The 14,223-nt window shown below is 28.1% G+C and overlaps 1 protein-coding gene across 3 annotated transcripts in view; it reads right to left on the bottom strand.

Moving 5' to 3' along the window:
- LOC107444389 (serine/threonine-protein kinase N) overlaps positions 1-14,157 on the bottom strand; it is a 31,878-nt gene extending 17,721 nt beyond the window's left edge. Inside the window, exons 1-6 of one of the 3 annotated variants that reach the window (XM_043040308.2) lie at positions 14,014-14,157; positions 10,378-10,695; positions 6,962-7,071; positions 4,047-4,236; positions 3,214-3,365; positions 1,180-1,433 (exon numbers count right to left, since the gene is read on the bottom strand). In XM_043040308.2, the coding sequence (XP_042896242.1) occupies positions 1,180-1,433; positions 3,214-3,365; positions 4,047-4,236; positions 6,962-7,071; positions 10,378-10,693 (1,022 nt within the window). In that variant the 5' untranslated portion in view covers positions 10,694-10,695; positions 14,014-14,157. Of the gene's footprint in view, positions 1-1,179; positions 1,434-3,213; positions 3,366-4,046; positions 4,237-6,961; positions 7,072-10,377; positions 10,696-13,721; positions 13,848-14,013 lie in introns of those variants that run through there. The other 2 variants (XM_043040327.2, XM_043040319.2) reach the window with 2 other exon arrangements.
- Positions 14,158-14,223: the final 66 nt, after the last annotated feature.

Below are 14,223 nucleotides of genomic sequence, written 5' to 3'. Positions count from 1 at the left end.
AAAAAATACTTTTTTCTACCGTTTAAAATTCCTAATTTATGAACATAAAATCAATAAACTTCAAGAACATTTTCACAAACTTCACATAATAATGATAAATTATTTAGTTTCCGATAAATATTGCAGAGAAAATTGTGAAAATCAAGCATTTTTTGTTATTTAGAACAACAATCGACACGGCAAAGAAATCTCTTTTTAAAATTAAGCACTTTTTACAAACCCAGAATAAAACAAGCACCTTTAAGGGCTTTTAAGAAATGTAATTCAAAAATAAGCACCTTTAAGCACTTTTTAAAAATGCTACGACCCTGTATAATAACAATAATTTTTCATTGCATTATTGATTTCACTGTTTTATTGAGAACATTTATGACAAAAACAAAACAGAGCAACAAAATGAAGTTTCATTTGTGCTAAATATAATACATATGTCTTCAGCTAATCCATCATCCAGTAAAATCCATCTCTTTTCAAATTGCCAACTGCACAAATGTTAAGTAGCAAAAATTATTTGGCCAAATATTAAAAGTGAATGTGATGCTGATTAATACAAATAATTTAGATAAAAATTTCTTGATATGTATAAAAGTTCACTGTTATTTTCTATTAGTTTAAGAACTTTAAAATAAGTTTTTTTAAATTTAATTTTCATTTATAAAAGATGTTTTGTTATATTATTACCTCATCTTGGATAATGCTTAATATTGTATTGTATATTTGATACATTAGAAAAACTAATGACACCAGTTTGAGTGCAGATAGCCAAACAATAGGATTTTCTTATAAATGATAAATGATTTTATTTTTCGCAGGATTATGTCTGCATCCTATTTCTACATTTTGTATCAATGCTGTCTCCATGATGGCACAATATTAAAACAATGAAAAAACAAGTTTTTAATATTGCACCAGATCAACAAGGTAGATAAAAGAGAATAATTGCAAAATGATCAAAAACATATTGACAAAAAATGCAGTGCCAATCGAAGTCAATCAAAAGATATTAAGGATACTTTAATCTGCAACACTGCATTTTAACTACTGGCAATTGATTACAAACCAACCAGTGAAAATTTACAATCTGCTTAAAAAACATGATCTAAATCGGTAATCCCATTCCCACATTATAAGCGAACATACAAACAGGCAGATTTTTGCTTTTATAGAGATATATATTACCTGACTTCCAGTTTACCAGTGACAGTAGCAGGCTTAGAAAGAGATGTACTGTAAGGCTGAATAGATGCATCTTTTGTACCACGTGGATGAATTGTGGACGGATAAAGGACAGGACTTGTTGCTTGACTACATTCCAATTCGCATTTCAGAACATCTAATTTAGGAGAATCAGGAGGTAGTTCCAATTTTCTAATTTCCATTGATCGGCGAATAAGATCAAGCTTCTGACTCGATTCCAACAAAGTATTTTGAGCCTAAAAATGTTAATGAGCAGATATTGGCAAAAACTTTATTGTTAGATACCATAACAACAGATTATTTCAAACACAAATTATCTTTTCACTTCTGAAGTAAGTTACTGGAAGTGAAATACACATTTATAGCATTTTTTAAACAATTTTGCCAGAGTTTGAAATAAAATGAACTTACATTAAAAAATTCAGAAAATGTCCATTATCTTCAAATATTCAATTCAATTCAATTCAATTTCAGAATTCAATTTTAAGCTATACTTAAAATTGGTATAAAATCGGCATGAATAAAAAGTAAAAATCTCAAAAGTGTAATTCTATCTAATTCAATAAGACTTTTGTAATTACAAATGCTCTACGATTATTAAAAAAATGGTAAAATAATTTTATTTTACAAAATAAAATTACAAAACAAAAACCCTTGAATCTGTGAAATATAAAAAAATATGTTTAAATATAATGCAAAAACAAAATAAACAAAAGTTTGCTTTAGAAAATTGCCCTGTTCGGATGTAGAGGCAAAGAGTTCTTCTCCAAACAGATAAATTCTTATCTTAATGTTTGAATTGATTTGCGATTTATGTTGAAATGTTGAGCACTTCATGCTGGTAAAAATAACCTCAAATATTAATAAAAAACTTTTTTCAAGTTTAGTTAATAAAAAAAAGTAATGTTCTGATAACTTAAAGAAGATAAAATCAACTGTATATATTATTTATAGCTTCAAAATATCAAACACGGAAGGGTAAAAATATAATTGACCTTGAAACACAAAAAATCAAATTCATAACATTTGACTAAAAATATATAACAAACAAGAGAGGAGGATTTTGAATAACGCATATTTAGATAATAAATAGCTCAATTATTAGTATCATAAATAATAAAATATTTTTAACACCAAACCTCATGTAAAGCTTTTCTGTCAGTAAGTTTTGAGCTTTGTAGTAACCTTATGACATTTTTAGCACCTTCAAGAACAGCACATTCTACTTTCAGTCTATGACGCAACTCTTCAATTCGCANACATTTATTGCATTTTTTAAACAATTTTGCCACAGTTTGAAATAAAATAAACTTACATTAAAAAATTCAGAAAATGCCCATAATCTTCAAATACTAGCAATACTTAAAATTGGTATAAAATCGGCATATATAAAAAGTAAAAATCTCAGAAGTGGAATTCTATCCAATGTTATGCAATAAGACTTTTGTAATTACAAATGCTCTACAATAATTTAAAAAATGGTAAAATAATTTATTTTGCATAATAAAATTACAAAACAAAATTCTTTGAATCGGTGAAATATAAAAAAATATGTTTAAATATAACACAATGAAATAAAACTTAATAGCAATAAACAAATGTTTGCTTTAGATAAAATTGCCCTGTTCGGATGTAGAGGTAAAGAGTTCTTCTCCAAACAGATAAAGTCTTTTCTCGATGTTTTAATTGCTTTGCGATTTATGTTGAAATTTTGAGAACTTCATGCTGGTAAAAATAATCTCAAATAAGAATAAAAAACTTTTTTCAAGTTCAGTTAATAAAAAAATGGTTATGTTCTGATAACTTAAAGAGGATAAAATCAACTGTATATATTATTTATACCTTAAAAATATCTAACTAAATATAACTGGCCATGAATAATAAAAAATCAAACTCATAACATTTGATTAAAAATATATAACAAACAAGAGAGGAGGATTTTGAATAATCCACATTTAGATAATAAATAGCTCAATTATTAGTATCATAAATAATAATATATTTTTAATGCCAAACCTCGTGTAAAGCTTTTCTGTCAGTAAGTTTTGAGCTTTGTAGTAACCTTATGACATTTTTAGCACCTTCAAGAACAGCACATTCTACTTTCAGTCTATGACGCAACTCTTCAATTCGCAATTCAAGAGGAGACATTATCTCAGGAAGTTTAGCTAAAGAAAATTATTCACAGTGATTAAAATATACCTTAAGTTTAAAATATAGATGACTGTGGTTAGCACTAAAAAAAATTGACCAGAATTTAGATAAATTTTTTAGAACTTTTGCAAATAATACAAATGATAATACATGAAATGAAATAAAAATATTTAAAAAAAATTTAGTTTCAGACACAAATGTATAATGTGTGGACCTTTTCTTACATTAATATTCCACACATTATGTAGTTTCACATCTGTAAAGTGATTTGCCATATTTCAAAAGGTTTTCAGAAAATTAAGTTATTTTTGTATGACTTCATGAATTATTGAGGTAAATTATTTAATTTTTATAAAAATTATTTTATTCAAAAATAAATACTTGATATTTTTGAATTATTATTCCTTTTAAAAACTTATCTTCAGGAAAAACATGATATTATTACTTACAGACTTTCATAAATCTTAATTTTTTATCCTCAAATAATAATCATTAATACACACAATAAAATACATAATAATCATTAATGGTAATAACTTTTTACAAAAATAAATAAATATTATATACTTAAAATTAATAGAAGCACTTAATATTATTTCTTAATTGCAATCTATAAAACAGATTTTAAAATTGCTGTAAAATACAATTGATTTTAATTGTTATAGTAAAAAATAAAATTATAATAATTTTTTCACCTGCACCTTCATTACCAAAGGCGTTGCCATCTACATGACTATCATGCTTTACTTTATTAATCATCATGCGAATGTATTCAATCTTTGCTTTGGAATCTGCTAACATTTGTTGTGCTTCAGCTAAAAGTTTTTTATCCTTCGATGATCCAGAACTGTACATAGCAATCATATTTTCTGCCCCTATCTTCACCTGCAAAAAAAAGAATTTGATCATTTATTTTTAAATAAATCAAGGAAAATGTAAACATTTCCCACTTAAATATTTTATAACAAGATATGACACTTTTTTCAAAACAAATATACTGAAGAAATCTCAACGTTATGTAAAAATAATTAAATAATCAAACAAATAAATATTATTTCAGACTGAAAAATTCGAATTTCTGTGATTAGGAGGAGTAATTTCGTTGCTAAAATTTTTTATTATCATCAACATTTTGATATACTATGATAAAATAAAACAATTACAACAATATTACATGATTTATTTAAAAAAATGTCAAATAAAATAGGGGTTTTTTTTGCAAAATACCATTTTAATTAAAAACTTACAGCAACAAGAGTTGTAATTTAGACAGGGTTGCCACAGAAAAAAATGAACAAAAAAGTTGCTTCTAGTAGCCTAAAGCATGAAAATAGTCGCCTAAAATTATGAAAATAGTTGCCTAAATAAGAACAAAAATATTTCAATAATATTACTAAAATTTTATTAAATGACTTCATTGTAATATACCATGATCCATTAGTCAAGTTAATGGTCAATATGATAATTTTAAAATAAACGTCAGTGTTCCAGCACTAAATTTTTATATAAAAAAATTTGTATATTAGCAGAAAATTAAATACAGTCGAACTCGTTTATAACGAGGGAAACGAGAATATTTGGTTGGATCAATGTTAAGTCTATGGAACAGAAGTCGCTTTTAACGAGCAAGACCCGGTTTTAGCGAGCAATATTTTTCTGTCTGGCAATCTTTTTTCTCATCTTTCTAGTCTTTCTGTCTTATCTTTTTTTCAAAATGATATGAAATGCGCGAGTTAAAAGTAAGCTGACAAACTATTTTAAATATGTAGATTAATGAAAAAAATAAATGTTTTGGTAAGAATCTTTTCCTTTATTTTTCTTTCCGTTTATATTTCCTTTCCTTTAAGACTGTAGCGCAACTAGAAATTTTTTGCTGGTTTGGGGGGAGGGGTTAGTTGTCACTAAATTAAGATAAATATTTAATTAAATTAATTAATGTAATTAAAGTAAGTAAGTATTAATTAAATTTTAAGTCAACTCAATCATTTGACCTCCCAAGCCCCCCCCCCTCTTCTGGTTGCACGTCTGCCTTAAGGACCCGTTTATTACGAGCACTCGGATTTAACGAGTACATGTTACGGTCCCTTTGTGCTCGTTATAAACAAGGTCGACTGTACTTTTAAATACTACAATTAATTCAGAAAAATAATTTTTTGTTAAGAAAAACATACTCTTTCTAAAAAAATTTCCCTTTTATCAATAATTGATTTAGCAAATATATATAAACTGAAAAATTATTACTAAAATTCAAAATTCACGCTTCATAATATCATATTACAGATAGGGTACTTTAAAATCATGCAGAATTTCGTAGCAATAACTGTTGAAAAGGCTATTGAGAAACAAAATAGATTCACAATGGAATCTGTGCAAATTGAGCTCTTTAAAAAGTGATGACTCAAATTTACAATTAAATTTTTTCCTTATTTTTTAAGAAAAAAAAATCATTATGTTCAGAAGTAATCGCGGGCCGCAGGTTGTCAACCCAATTTATGGTATAAAAAAACATCGCTAGAAGCACAGATAAGTCTCCCAATAGTCTCTTTTTCCTGAAAATAGTTGCTTTTTTTTTTTAGCCTTTTCAGCCAAAAATAGTTGCCATAGTTACCTCAAGTAGAAAATAGTTGCAAATAGTCGCCTGTGGCAACCCTGTTTAGATGTACATGATCATGGGCAAAGTTTTTCAAATAAATTTTTTAGAAGACCATTTAAAACTATTAATAATTTCAATCTTATCTTATCTAAAATTTAATCATGAGGACAGAAATATAGTATTTTGCGGACAGTTATATTAAGTCTTCAAAGTCAGTAAAGGGTTTGTTATATTTAGCTTGTAACACGTTAAATAAATTATACTTTCATATACTGTAATTAGGAGTCTGCAAAATTTTATACCAACTAAAACATTGCGTAATGAAATTAAGGATAACTATGTTTTTCGTTAATAAAATTTCAAAAAATAAAAATAATAATTTAAAATTATCAAACAAAATAAAGAATAGCAAAAGATGTCTCAGATAATTTAAATGAACCAGATAATTTGAATGGATTTTTTTAAATGAAATCAGAGCTATTATTTGGAACTTGGGAATAACACTTTTCTCTTCCAACTCCTCTTCTCTATACTTAAGTTTGAGCAAGTTTTCACTTGTGACTCAACGTGTAAGTTTTAACTTGTGATTCAATGTGTAAGTCTTTGAAACGTAAAGGTTATCCTTTGGACGTATACCTTTACGAGAATTTTACAAAATAAAGAATAATTATTCTAAGATAAAAACGACACTTTATATAAACATTAAAATTGTTTTAGCTGTTCTGACCCTTTTTGTCAGTTAAAACTACTTTTATCCTACGACCTAGTTAAAAGCAATTTTGATCGGTTAACAATCCAGTTTTTACTATTTCACAAGTTAGAGTATTATACCGTCATACATGGTGCTGTGGATCAATTTAGTTACAAGTCCTGAGTTTTGAGAAAACCATGATACTGTTTAGCAAAAACTTAGTTGAATAAATAAGATTCTTGCTAAGAACTTAAAGCCTGAAAGATTTTTAAAGTAAAAAATAAAATAAAAATATGATTAACAAATGAATTATACATTAAACAAACCTTTTGTTCAATATTAAGCTGCTTTTCAAGAGATTTAAGCCTTTGCCCTGATGCAGACAATGGAATTTCCAGCTGTTGTTCATATTTATTAGGTGATATGACACAACTCTCTAAAGAATAATAATGTATGTTAAAACAATGGAAAAAAAGTTTCTCAAACACATTCAAAAACCGTAATTGTTTCAAGCTTTTTATACACATATATGTACATATTTAAAAAATATACATTTTAATGAAAATAACTTCAAAATAATAAACTCACAATTAAGATAAATAAAATTTAATTAGCAAAACAATGTAGAGATTTTAATAGAAACAGTTTCAATTAAATAATATTTAACATTGACAAATCAAGGGTTTGTTAAATAATCACTTGTCAAAGCGAAAATCCTCCTCCCCCATCTTAACAATATTTCTTCAGTGCTCTCTATAAGTGTTTTTAAAGGGCGGACTGTCCTGCCTGCCCTTTAATCCCTATAAATGCACCCTCCTTGCCCTTTTTGTCAAAATAAGCTGCCATTCCCTAAAAACACTACTTTTTATTTTATTTTTTCAGGAAAATGTTGTCCTCTTAACCACCTGTTTTAATGAAAAGCCCCCTCCTGATTAATTTAGTTATTGCTATTTATTTAACTTTAATTTTTAATTTCACGCCTTAATATTAGTAACATTTTTCGTACATTGTCTAGTTACAGTTAAAATTTGCATGATATATTTCGCTTCAGAGATATTCACATCTTTTATTTGGGAGAAAGTATATAGATGAATTTTTTAATGATTTTAAATTTATGAATTATTTTTTTAAATAAATACCCTTAATTTAAAAACGATTTTGTTTATTTTTTCATTATTTTCAGTTAAAAATACAGTACAGAACCCGTTAACCGGAAATCAGAAAACCGGAAAACCAGAATGAAATTCGATAAATTTTCCTGCCATTTAAAAAAAAATAATAACAAATTTTTTTTCCTCGTAAGATTTTAGGATTTTTCGTTCTTTTTTGAAAGATGTTTACCTTATCATCATTTTGGAAATAATCATTAGTGTATAACTGCATTATTTTTCCTTCTTTTTAAGATTATTTCCAAATAATTTTTTTTAAAGTTGGGTTTAACAATAAAAAAACGCGGCTTTTTGTAGCGATTCAGAAAACCGGAAAAATCAGTTATCCGGAATAGCGATGGTCCCGATCGTTCGAGATAATCAGTTCCCTACTGTATTAAAAAAAAGCCTTAAAGTTGTTAAACAATTCTTTTTTTTCAGTTTACTTTTTTTGAAGAAAATTTATATACACAGAGATTGTTTCTTTTTGATTCCCTTTAATTATTTTTCAAAATATTCAAATTTTTCTGTTATTTTCATAATGAGTGAGAAGTTTGTGAAATATACACGTAGAATAGTATAAGAGGATAATTTAAAAATTGACAACCAAATTCAGTTATTACAAAATAATAAACATTTTGATACATTTCAACAAGGGGAAGGTTAGCCCCTTTTCAAAACTCAAAATGCCCTTTTTATTTATGGAAGCACCCTGTCTGTTTTTATTCCTAAGCAGAACTCTGGTTTCTTAACCTTATTTACTCAAAGGATCTATAAATTATTTCAGTGTTTTATCTTGGACCGGTAAAAATAATAATTTCTGGAAATTTAAAATTTTTTTACCACTTTGTTTCCTATTATTTGCACTTAATACAATACAAAATATTTCAAACCTAAAACTATTTAAATATCAGAGCAACCATCTTCGGAAAATAAAAAAGCCTGAGACTTTTGGCGACCACAACATATAGTGCAAGAAGCAAAACAATAAAAATATATAAATAAATTCTCATTCTTGAAATTAAGTTGATATAAGAAATTCCGTTACCTCTAAAAATTAGTGACACAGACCAAATGACTAATATATAGCACTTTTTAAAAACTCGATATAAAAAGTTTCTGGAACTTTTTTATTTGATTTCCCTGTCAACAAATTTTTCAAATTTTTCAGAAGAATGGAATTAAGTTTGGTTTTTTTTTTATGTGGCTGAATATTCTCTCACAGGTGACATCAGTGAAAGGAATGGTTTATACCACCAGCATTAACTTGATTAACAACAGCAGGCATTACTTTTCCTGTTACTAGCTTTACATTATCTTGTATCTATCACAACAAAAGAACAAATATGTTCTGAAATAGCTATTTTATTCTCAGTTATTTTAGCATGCATTAAAATATAAGTATACTCTTAAACGAGAAATCATGAGTACACACTACATTACAAATAGTGTTATACTTTTTGGTAGGTTTATAAGACATTTTATTTTTTTCCCCTAAATTTTTTAAAAAACATTTGCTAATCTGGAAGAAAGAATTTTGAGGCTGCATGTAAAGTGTGTCTGGCCCCTACAAGTCCTTGTTATTAAAATAAATAAATAAAGCTTAAGAAAATACTTTGTTGGCCTGAAGTTCTTGGATTGGACAAAGAAACCTGAGGTTCAGGCCTAAAACCTTAGAGTTAAAGTCTGGATTATAATTTTTTTTAAATATTAATTCTAAATATTAATCTGTAAACCAGCGATTGGAAAATAAAGTACTAGCCCGTGTAAATGAACAATCGATCCATATAAAAGCTAGATTGGAGAGGCGCAGAGCCGGATTATACCTTTCGTAGGCACTAGGCATACCCGTTTTTCGGCCCTCCCCTCCTTCCCTCTTTTTAAAATATATGCTAACATTTTCTTGCATATTTTTTTCAACATTTTTATTAATATGGATTTTAATTTACAAATTTGTTTATCGAACTTTATCTGCAATACCGAGCTTTATCTGCAATGTATCTTCATAATTTTGTGCAAAATACACTTGTTGTTTTTAAAGCTTAATTATTTTTGTTAACAAATTTTTTTCTCCCAAGTTTTTCGTAGGCCCCTGAATTTCGTAGGCCCTAGGTACATGCCTATAGGTTAATCCGGCCCTGGAGAGGTGGTATGCTACATTATTGAAGGCCTTGATCATTTCACTAAAGACTGCCTGTGAGTTATTCACATAGAAAAAATATGCCAGATAAAATATTGTCAACAATATTATATTTGTTAGTATAATAACTAAATTATTATTGTTAGTATAATAACTAAAGAAAGAACAAGTCTATTTTGCTATAAAATAATTCTCCTTATATTTTGTTTAATAGCAGATGATTTTTCTCCAGGAAACTAATAATAAGAACATTTCAAGAAATTAAGTCTACAAGAATAAAATAGAAACAAAGCAATTTTGATTTTTTAAATATTTTAGATGACTTTAAAACAGAATTAATTAAGAATTATTTTGAGATATTAAAAATCTGTACTAAGCTTGTAAGTGTTGAAAATATTGCGAATATCTTACATATTTAATAAAGAAATAAATAAAAAAATATCTTATAAATTACCAGAAAAATTTATATCTGGACTTTGGCCTTGGAAAATCAACATGTAGGCTTGAATCTCTTGCAATTCTTGTTGCAGTTCATGCAGTTTGTTGTTAGCCTCTTTAACAATAGTATTAACATTTGATAGAGCTTTTTTATCTGTTGTCGCTTTCTTTAAGTTTTCGGCACCCTCTTTTATCTTTAATTCTTTACGTATTTCTTCTTTGAGCTGCTTTTTAATGTCTTCCAATTTAGGAGGCAAACTTGCATCAGAAACATTGTGCTGAAGTCCATATTTCAGTGCAAGTTCACAATGAGAAGACTGACTACGATTCATAGCTGGAAGAGAAAAAATTTCAATTTTTGAGAAATACTCCCCTTTAGTTTAATAATTTATCTCAATTACATTAATTTCACAACTACTTATCTGTTAAAGAAGCCATAAAAATGGTCATATTATTATCGATGAACCATATATACATTTGTTTTAAAGATTTTTTAAAAATGTTTAAAGCAAGTATATAAATAGAATGATAGCAGTTAAATAAGCATCCTTCTGATTTTTATAAGAAAAAAGTACTTTGAGACATTAGTAAAAAGTACTTTATATGTGTATAGAGTTTTAGCTCTACATTTTTAGAGGAAGAAATGGAGAAATTTTAGCCACTTTTCCTTTTACCTGTAATTAAAACATTTTTACTCTTAAAACCCTTAAAATTTTATAAAATTAGGTAATAATAATAACAATGTAAATAAACTTTTAAATACATTTACATATTTTGATAAAAAAGTTATACATTACATGTAAGATCAATAATTTAAAAGTAAAAATGTTATTAAAATTGAAAATGGGAGAGAAAAAAATTTAAAAAAAACTGGCAGGAAATGTGTCACATTCAAAATTATAACAGATACACAGAAACCAATCATATCAATCCTTTACATCCAATTTTATTTTATTTAACTGCCTTTGAACAGACGACCCTATTTCAAGTTTATGATTACCAACATTCAACACCAGAGTATTGAGGGATCAAACATGGGGGAAAATTTGCTAAAGAGAGACTTTTTGATGTGCCTAGCCTACATTTACATTACATGGAAAACCTTCCACAGTTAGTCTGACTGCAAGGGGACATGATAATTTGTCTACCACTCAGAATATTTTTAGGTGAGCACTGTGATTGGTGCAAGTCTGGGGCAGAATTTCATATTCACCAACCATTGCTAGGATTCAAACCCAGCTCATTAAGAGATGAGTGCTTTATCCCTTGGGCTTCCACGGCTCAAAAAATGTATCATTGAGTCAGACCTATGAATACCAACAATTATCATCTACAATCAATTGCTTTGCACCAACTTAGCTATCAATGGAACAACTCAACAACTTTCCATTAAATTGTGGATAATCAATGGCTAGTCTAGGCACCATAGAAAATTATTTTATGGTCAGATTTTATTAGTGATTGATAAAGAGACAGCTTCCAAATTGTATTTTGGTATTTGAACTTTCATTCATATTTAAGGCATAAGAACATAATTTATTTTGCACCAAAATATGAAAAGAATGAATACATATTTCACTTCCTTATCATTTTGCATTCCATTAACAAAAGATGCTGTCATGTTTCAAAAATCTGTATTTAATTTCAAATAGTTTTTAAAAGCATTTCAATGACTTGACATTAGCATAGTTTCAGAAAGTTGAAGTCCAGAAATGTAGTTGCTAAATTTTTTTTCTTTATTTATAATGGCAGAGAAGTTAACAAAATGCATCAAGTAAAACAAAGAACAAACAATTAAAAATGTATAAAATATAAAAAGTCATCGTGTCAAATGGCCTCTTGCCTCCCAGTACTGCTGAAACTAAGTAGTCCCAGGAAGAGCTCCACAAAAAGGAAATATGGTGGTCAATGACAATGTTCCCTACAAAGGGTACAGCAGGGAGACGGATATACACCTAGACCACAAGATAATACGAATTCTAAATATTCCAATAACAGCAAGGTAGAGTTAGTCTGGCATGCAGGTTTTTGCTTCTACTAAAAAACTAGTACCCTTTTTTTTTCTAAAAAGAAAAACAAGACAGGACAAACTAAAAAACATTTGAATAATAGCTGAAAACACAGCCAAGAAAACTTAGCAATATTTTATTGCTTTAGACGAGAAATGATGTCTGTAGTTTGTCATATAGAAAGAGCTTCTCTCACCAAAGTCTAAGCTGCCTGTTACTATGGATGCAAGAAATAGAATATTTTAAATAGAAGAGCTTAAGGGTCGAGACAGTCTGGTTGGTAGGGTACTGGGTCCATGTCCAAGAGTTCGATCCCTGTCGGCCGAAGACTCCCTGTGTAGTAAATGGTGATCGATGCATATTAAATCTGTTGAGACGCAAAGTCCACCATGTTCCCATAACAAATCCATACCTTTGAAGGTACTGATCCAGAAGTTTCCTTGTCTTCTGGATTGGTTCAAAATGACAAGGTTGCGGAGTTGAACATTGGTAGTCATAAACCCAAAATATATATAAGAAGAGCTTCTCTCTTCCCTAATTCTCTTTCTCTCGCCAACCGAGCCAAAATCTGTCTTATATATTAACCATACACTTCTACTCAAAATAGTGAAACCTCCTAGCCACACTCATCAGCACTTATTCAGAAGAATGGTAAGGGAGTTCTTTCCATAGACATGCAAAATGAAATAAGAAGAAAAAAATCTTTTTTTAAATATTGTACTTGATTTCTTTTTTTTTCTTTAAATCATGCTGATAATTACTAGAACTATGACAATCAAGTAGGTCAAAAGTTTTCAGACAAATACAGTATAAGCTTGGTATAAGGCAGTTTTAAAAAGTGACAGCAACTGTACCACAAAAAAATCAATATTAAATACAGCTAAAATGTTCAAATTACTAGAACTATTTATGATACTCAAAATTATTATTCATTAAATTGGTGCGAAAAAACAGCCTGTTAGGCCAAGGGGACCATGGAGATTAAGGCTTCCCATTTTGATAACCTATGGCATGATTAAGGCAATGTGGTGAGCATTGCAATTAGGCTGTCTTTATTAAACCAAGCTGCATTGAGGATCAAACAGTACTTCATTATGAGAGTTCAGAGCTTTAACAGGTAAGGCATCACATGTTCACTTAAATAGCATGACTAATTGTGTTGAACAAACCAAACATTATAAATGATTTAAACAATATAGCAACTGTATAGTACTACTTCAAAAACTATGAAAAATAATCTTTAAAGACTGTTAAAATAGTAAATCACAAAGAGTTTGTTCTTTCTATCAAAAAATTAACAGGGAATATTAAGTTTCATAATTAGGATTTTAGACTAAAAGCAGTTTCTCACCCGAAAATAGTTTAAATGATAAGCACTGACTACTACTGCGGAAGTTGACTTGTTACAATACTTAATCAAATATTTTAACTAATTAGCATAAATAAGATAGTTCAATTTCACTCCCTTATTAAAAAGCTAAAACTGTTAACTGCGCTTAGTTACGTATAGTTAACATAATTCTCGATTTTTGTATATATATTTTTACTAATATATAAAACTTAATGATTAGGGCTACCACACTAAAATAGACTGTTCAGCATCTTAATAGATGAATAAGGTTATAAGGGATAAGTTTGCATACCTCAATAAAGAAGATACGATGAAAAAAATAAAAAATCTTCAAAACTTAAATTTAAATAGCTCACAGATATAACAAACACTACATGTTCGATACTTCTTAAAAAATTACGGCACACAATCAAAACAGCAACAACAGCATAATTGTTGCCATTATTTTATCTAAATAGATATTTTTTGAAAAAAACATTTCAGATATCGATTAAAGCTACAA

This window comes from Parasteatoda tepidariorum, chromosome 10 (assembly GCF_043381705.1).
Source record: "Parasteatoda tepidariorum isolate YZ-2023 chromosome 10, CAS_Ptep_4.0, whole genome shotgun sequence".
Lineage (NCBI taxonomy): Eukaryota > Metazoa > Arthropoda > Arachnida > Araneae > Theridiidae > Parasteatoda > Parasteatoda tepidariorum.
This window is presented reverse-complemented; position numbering and strand designations above follow the sequence as displayed.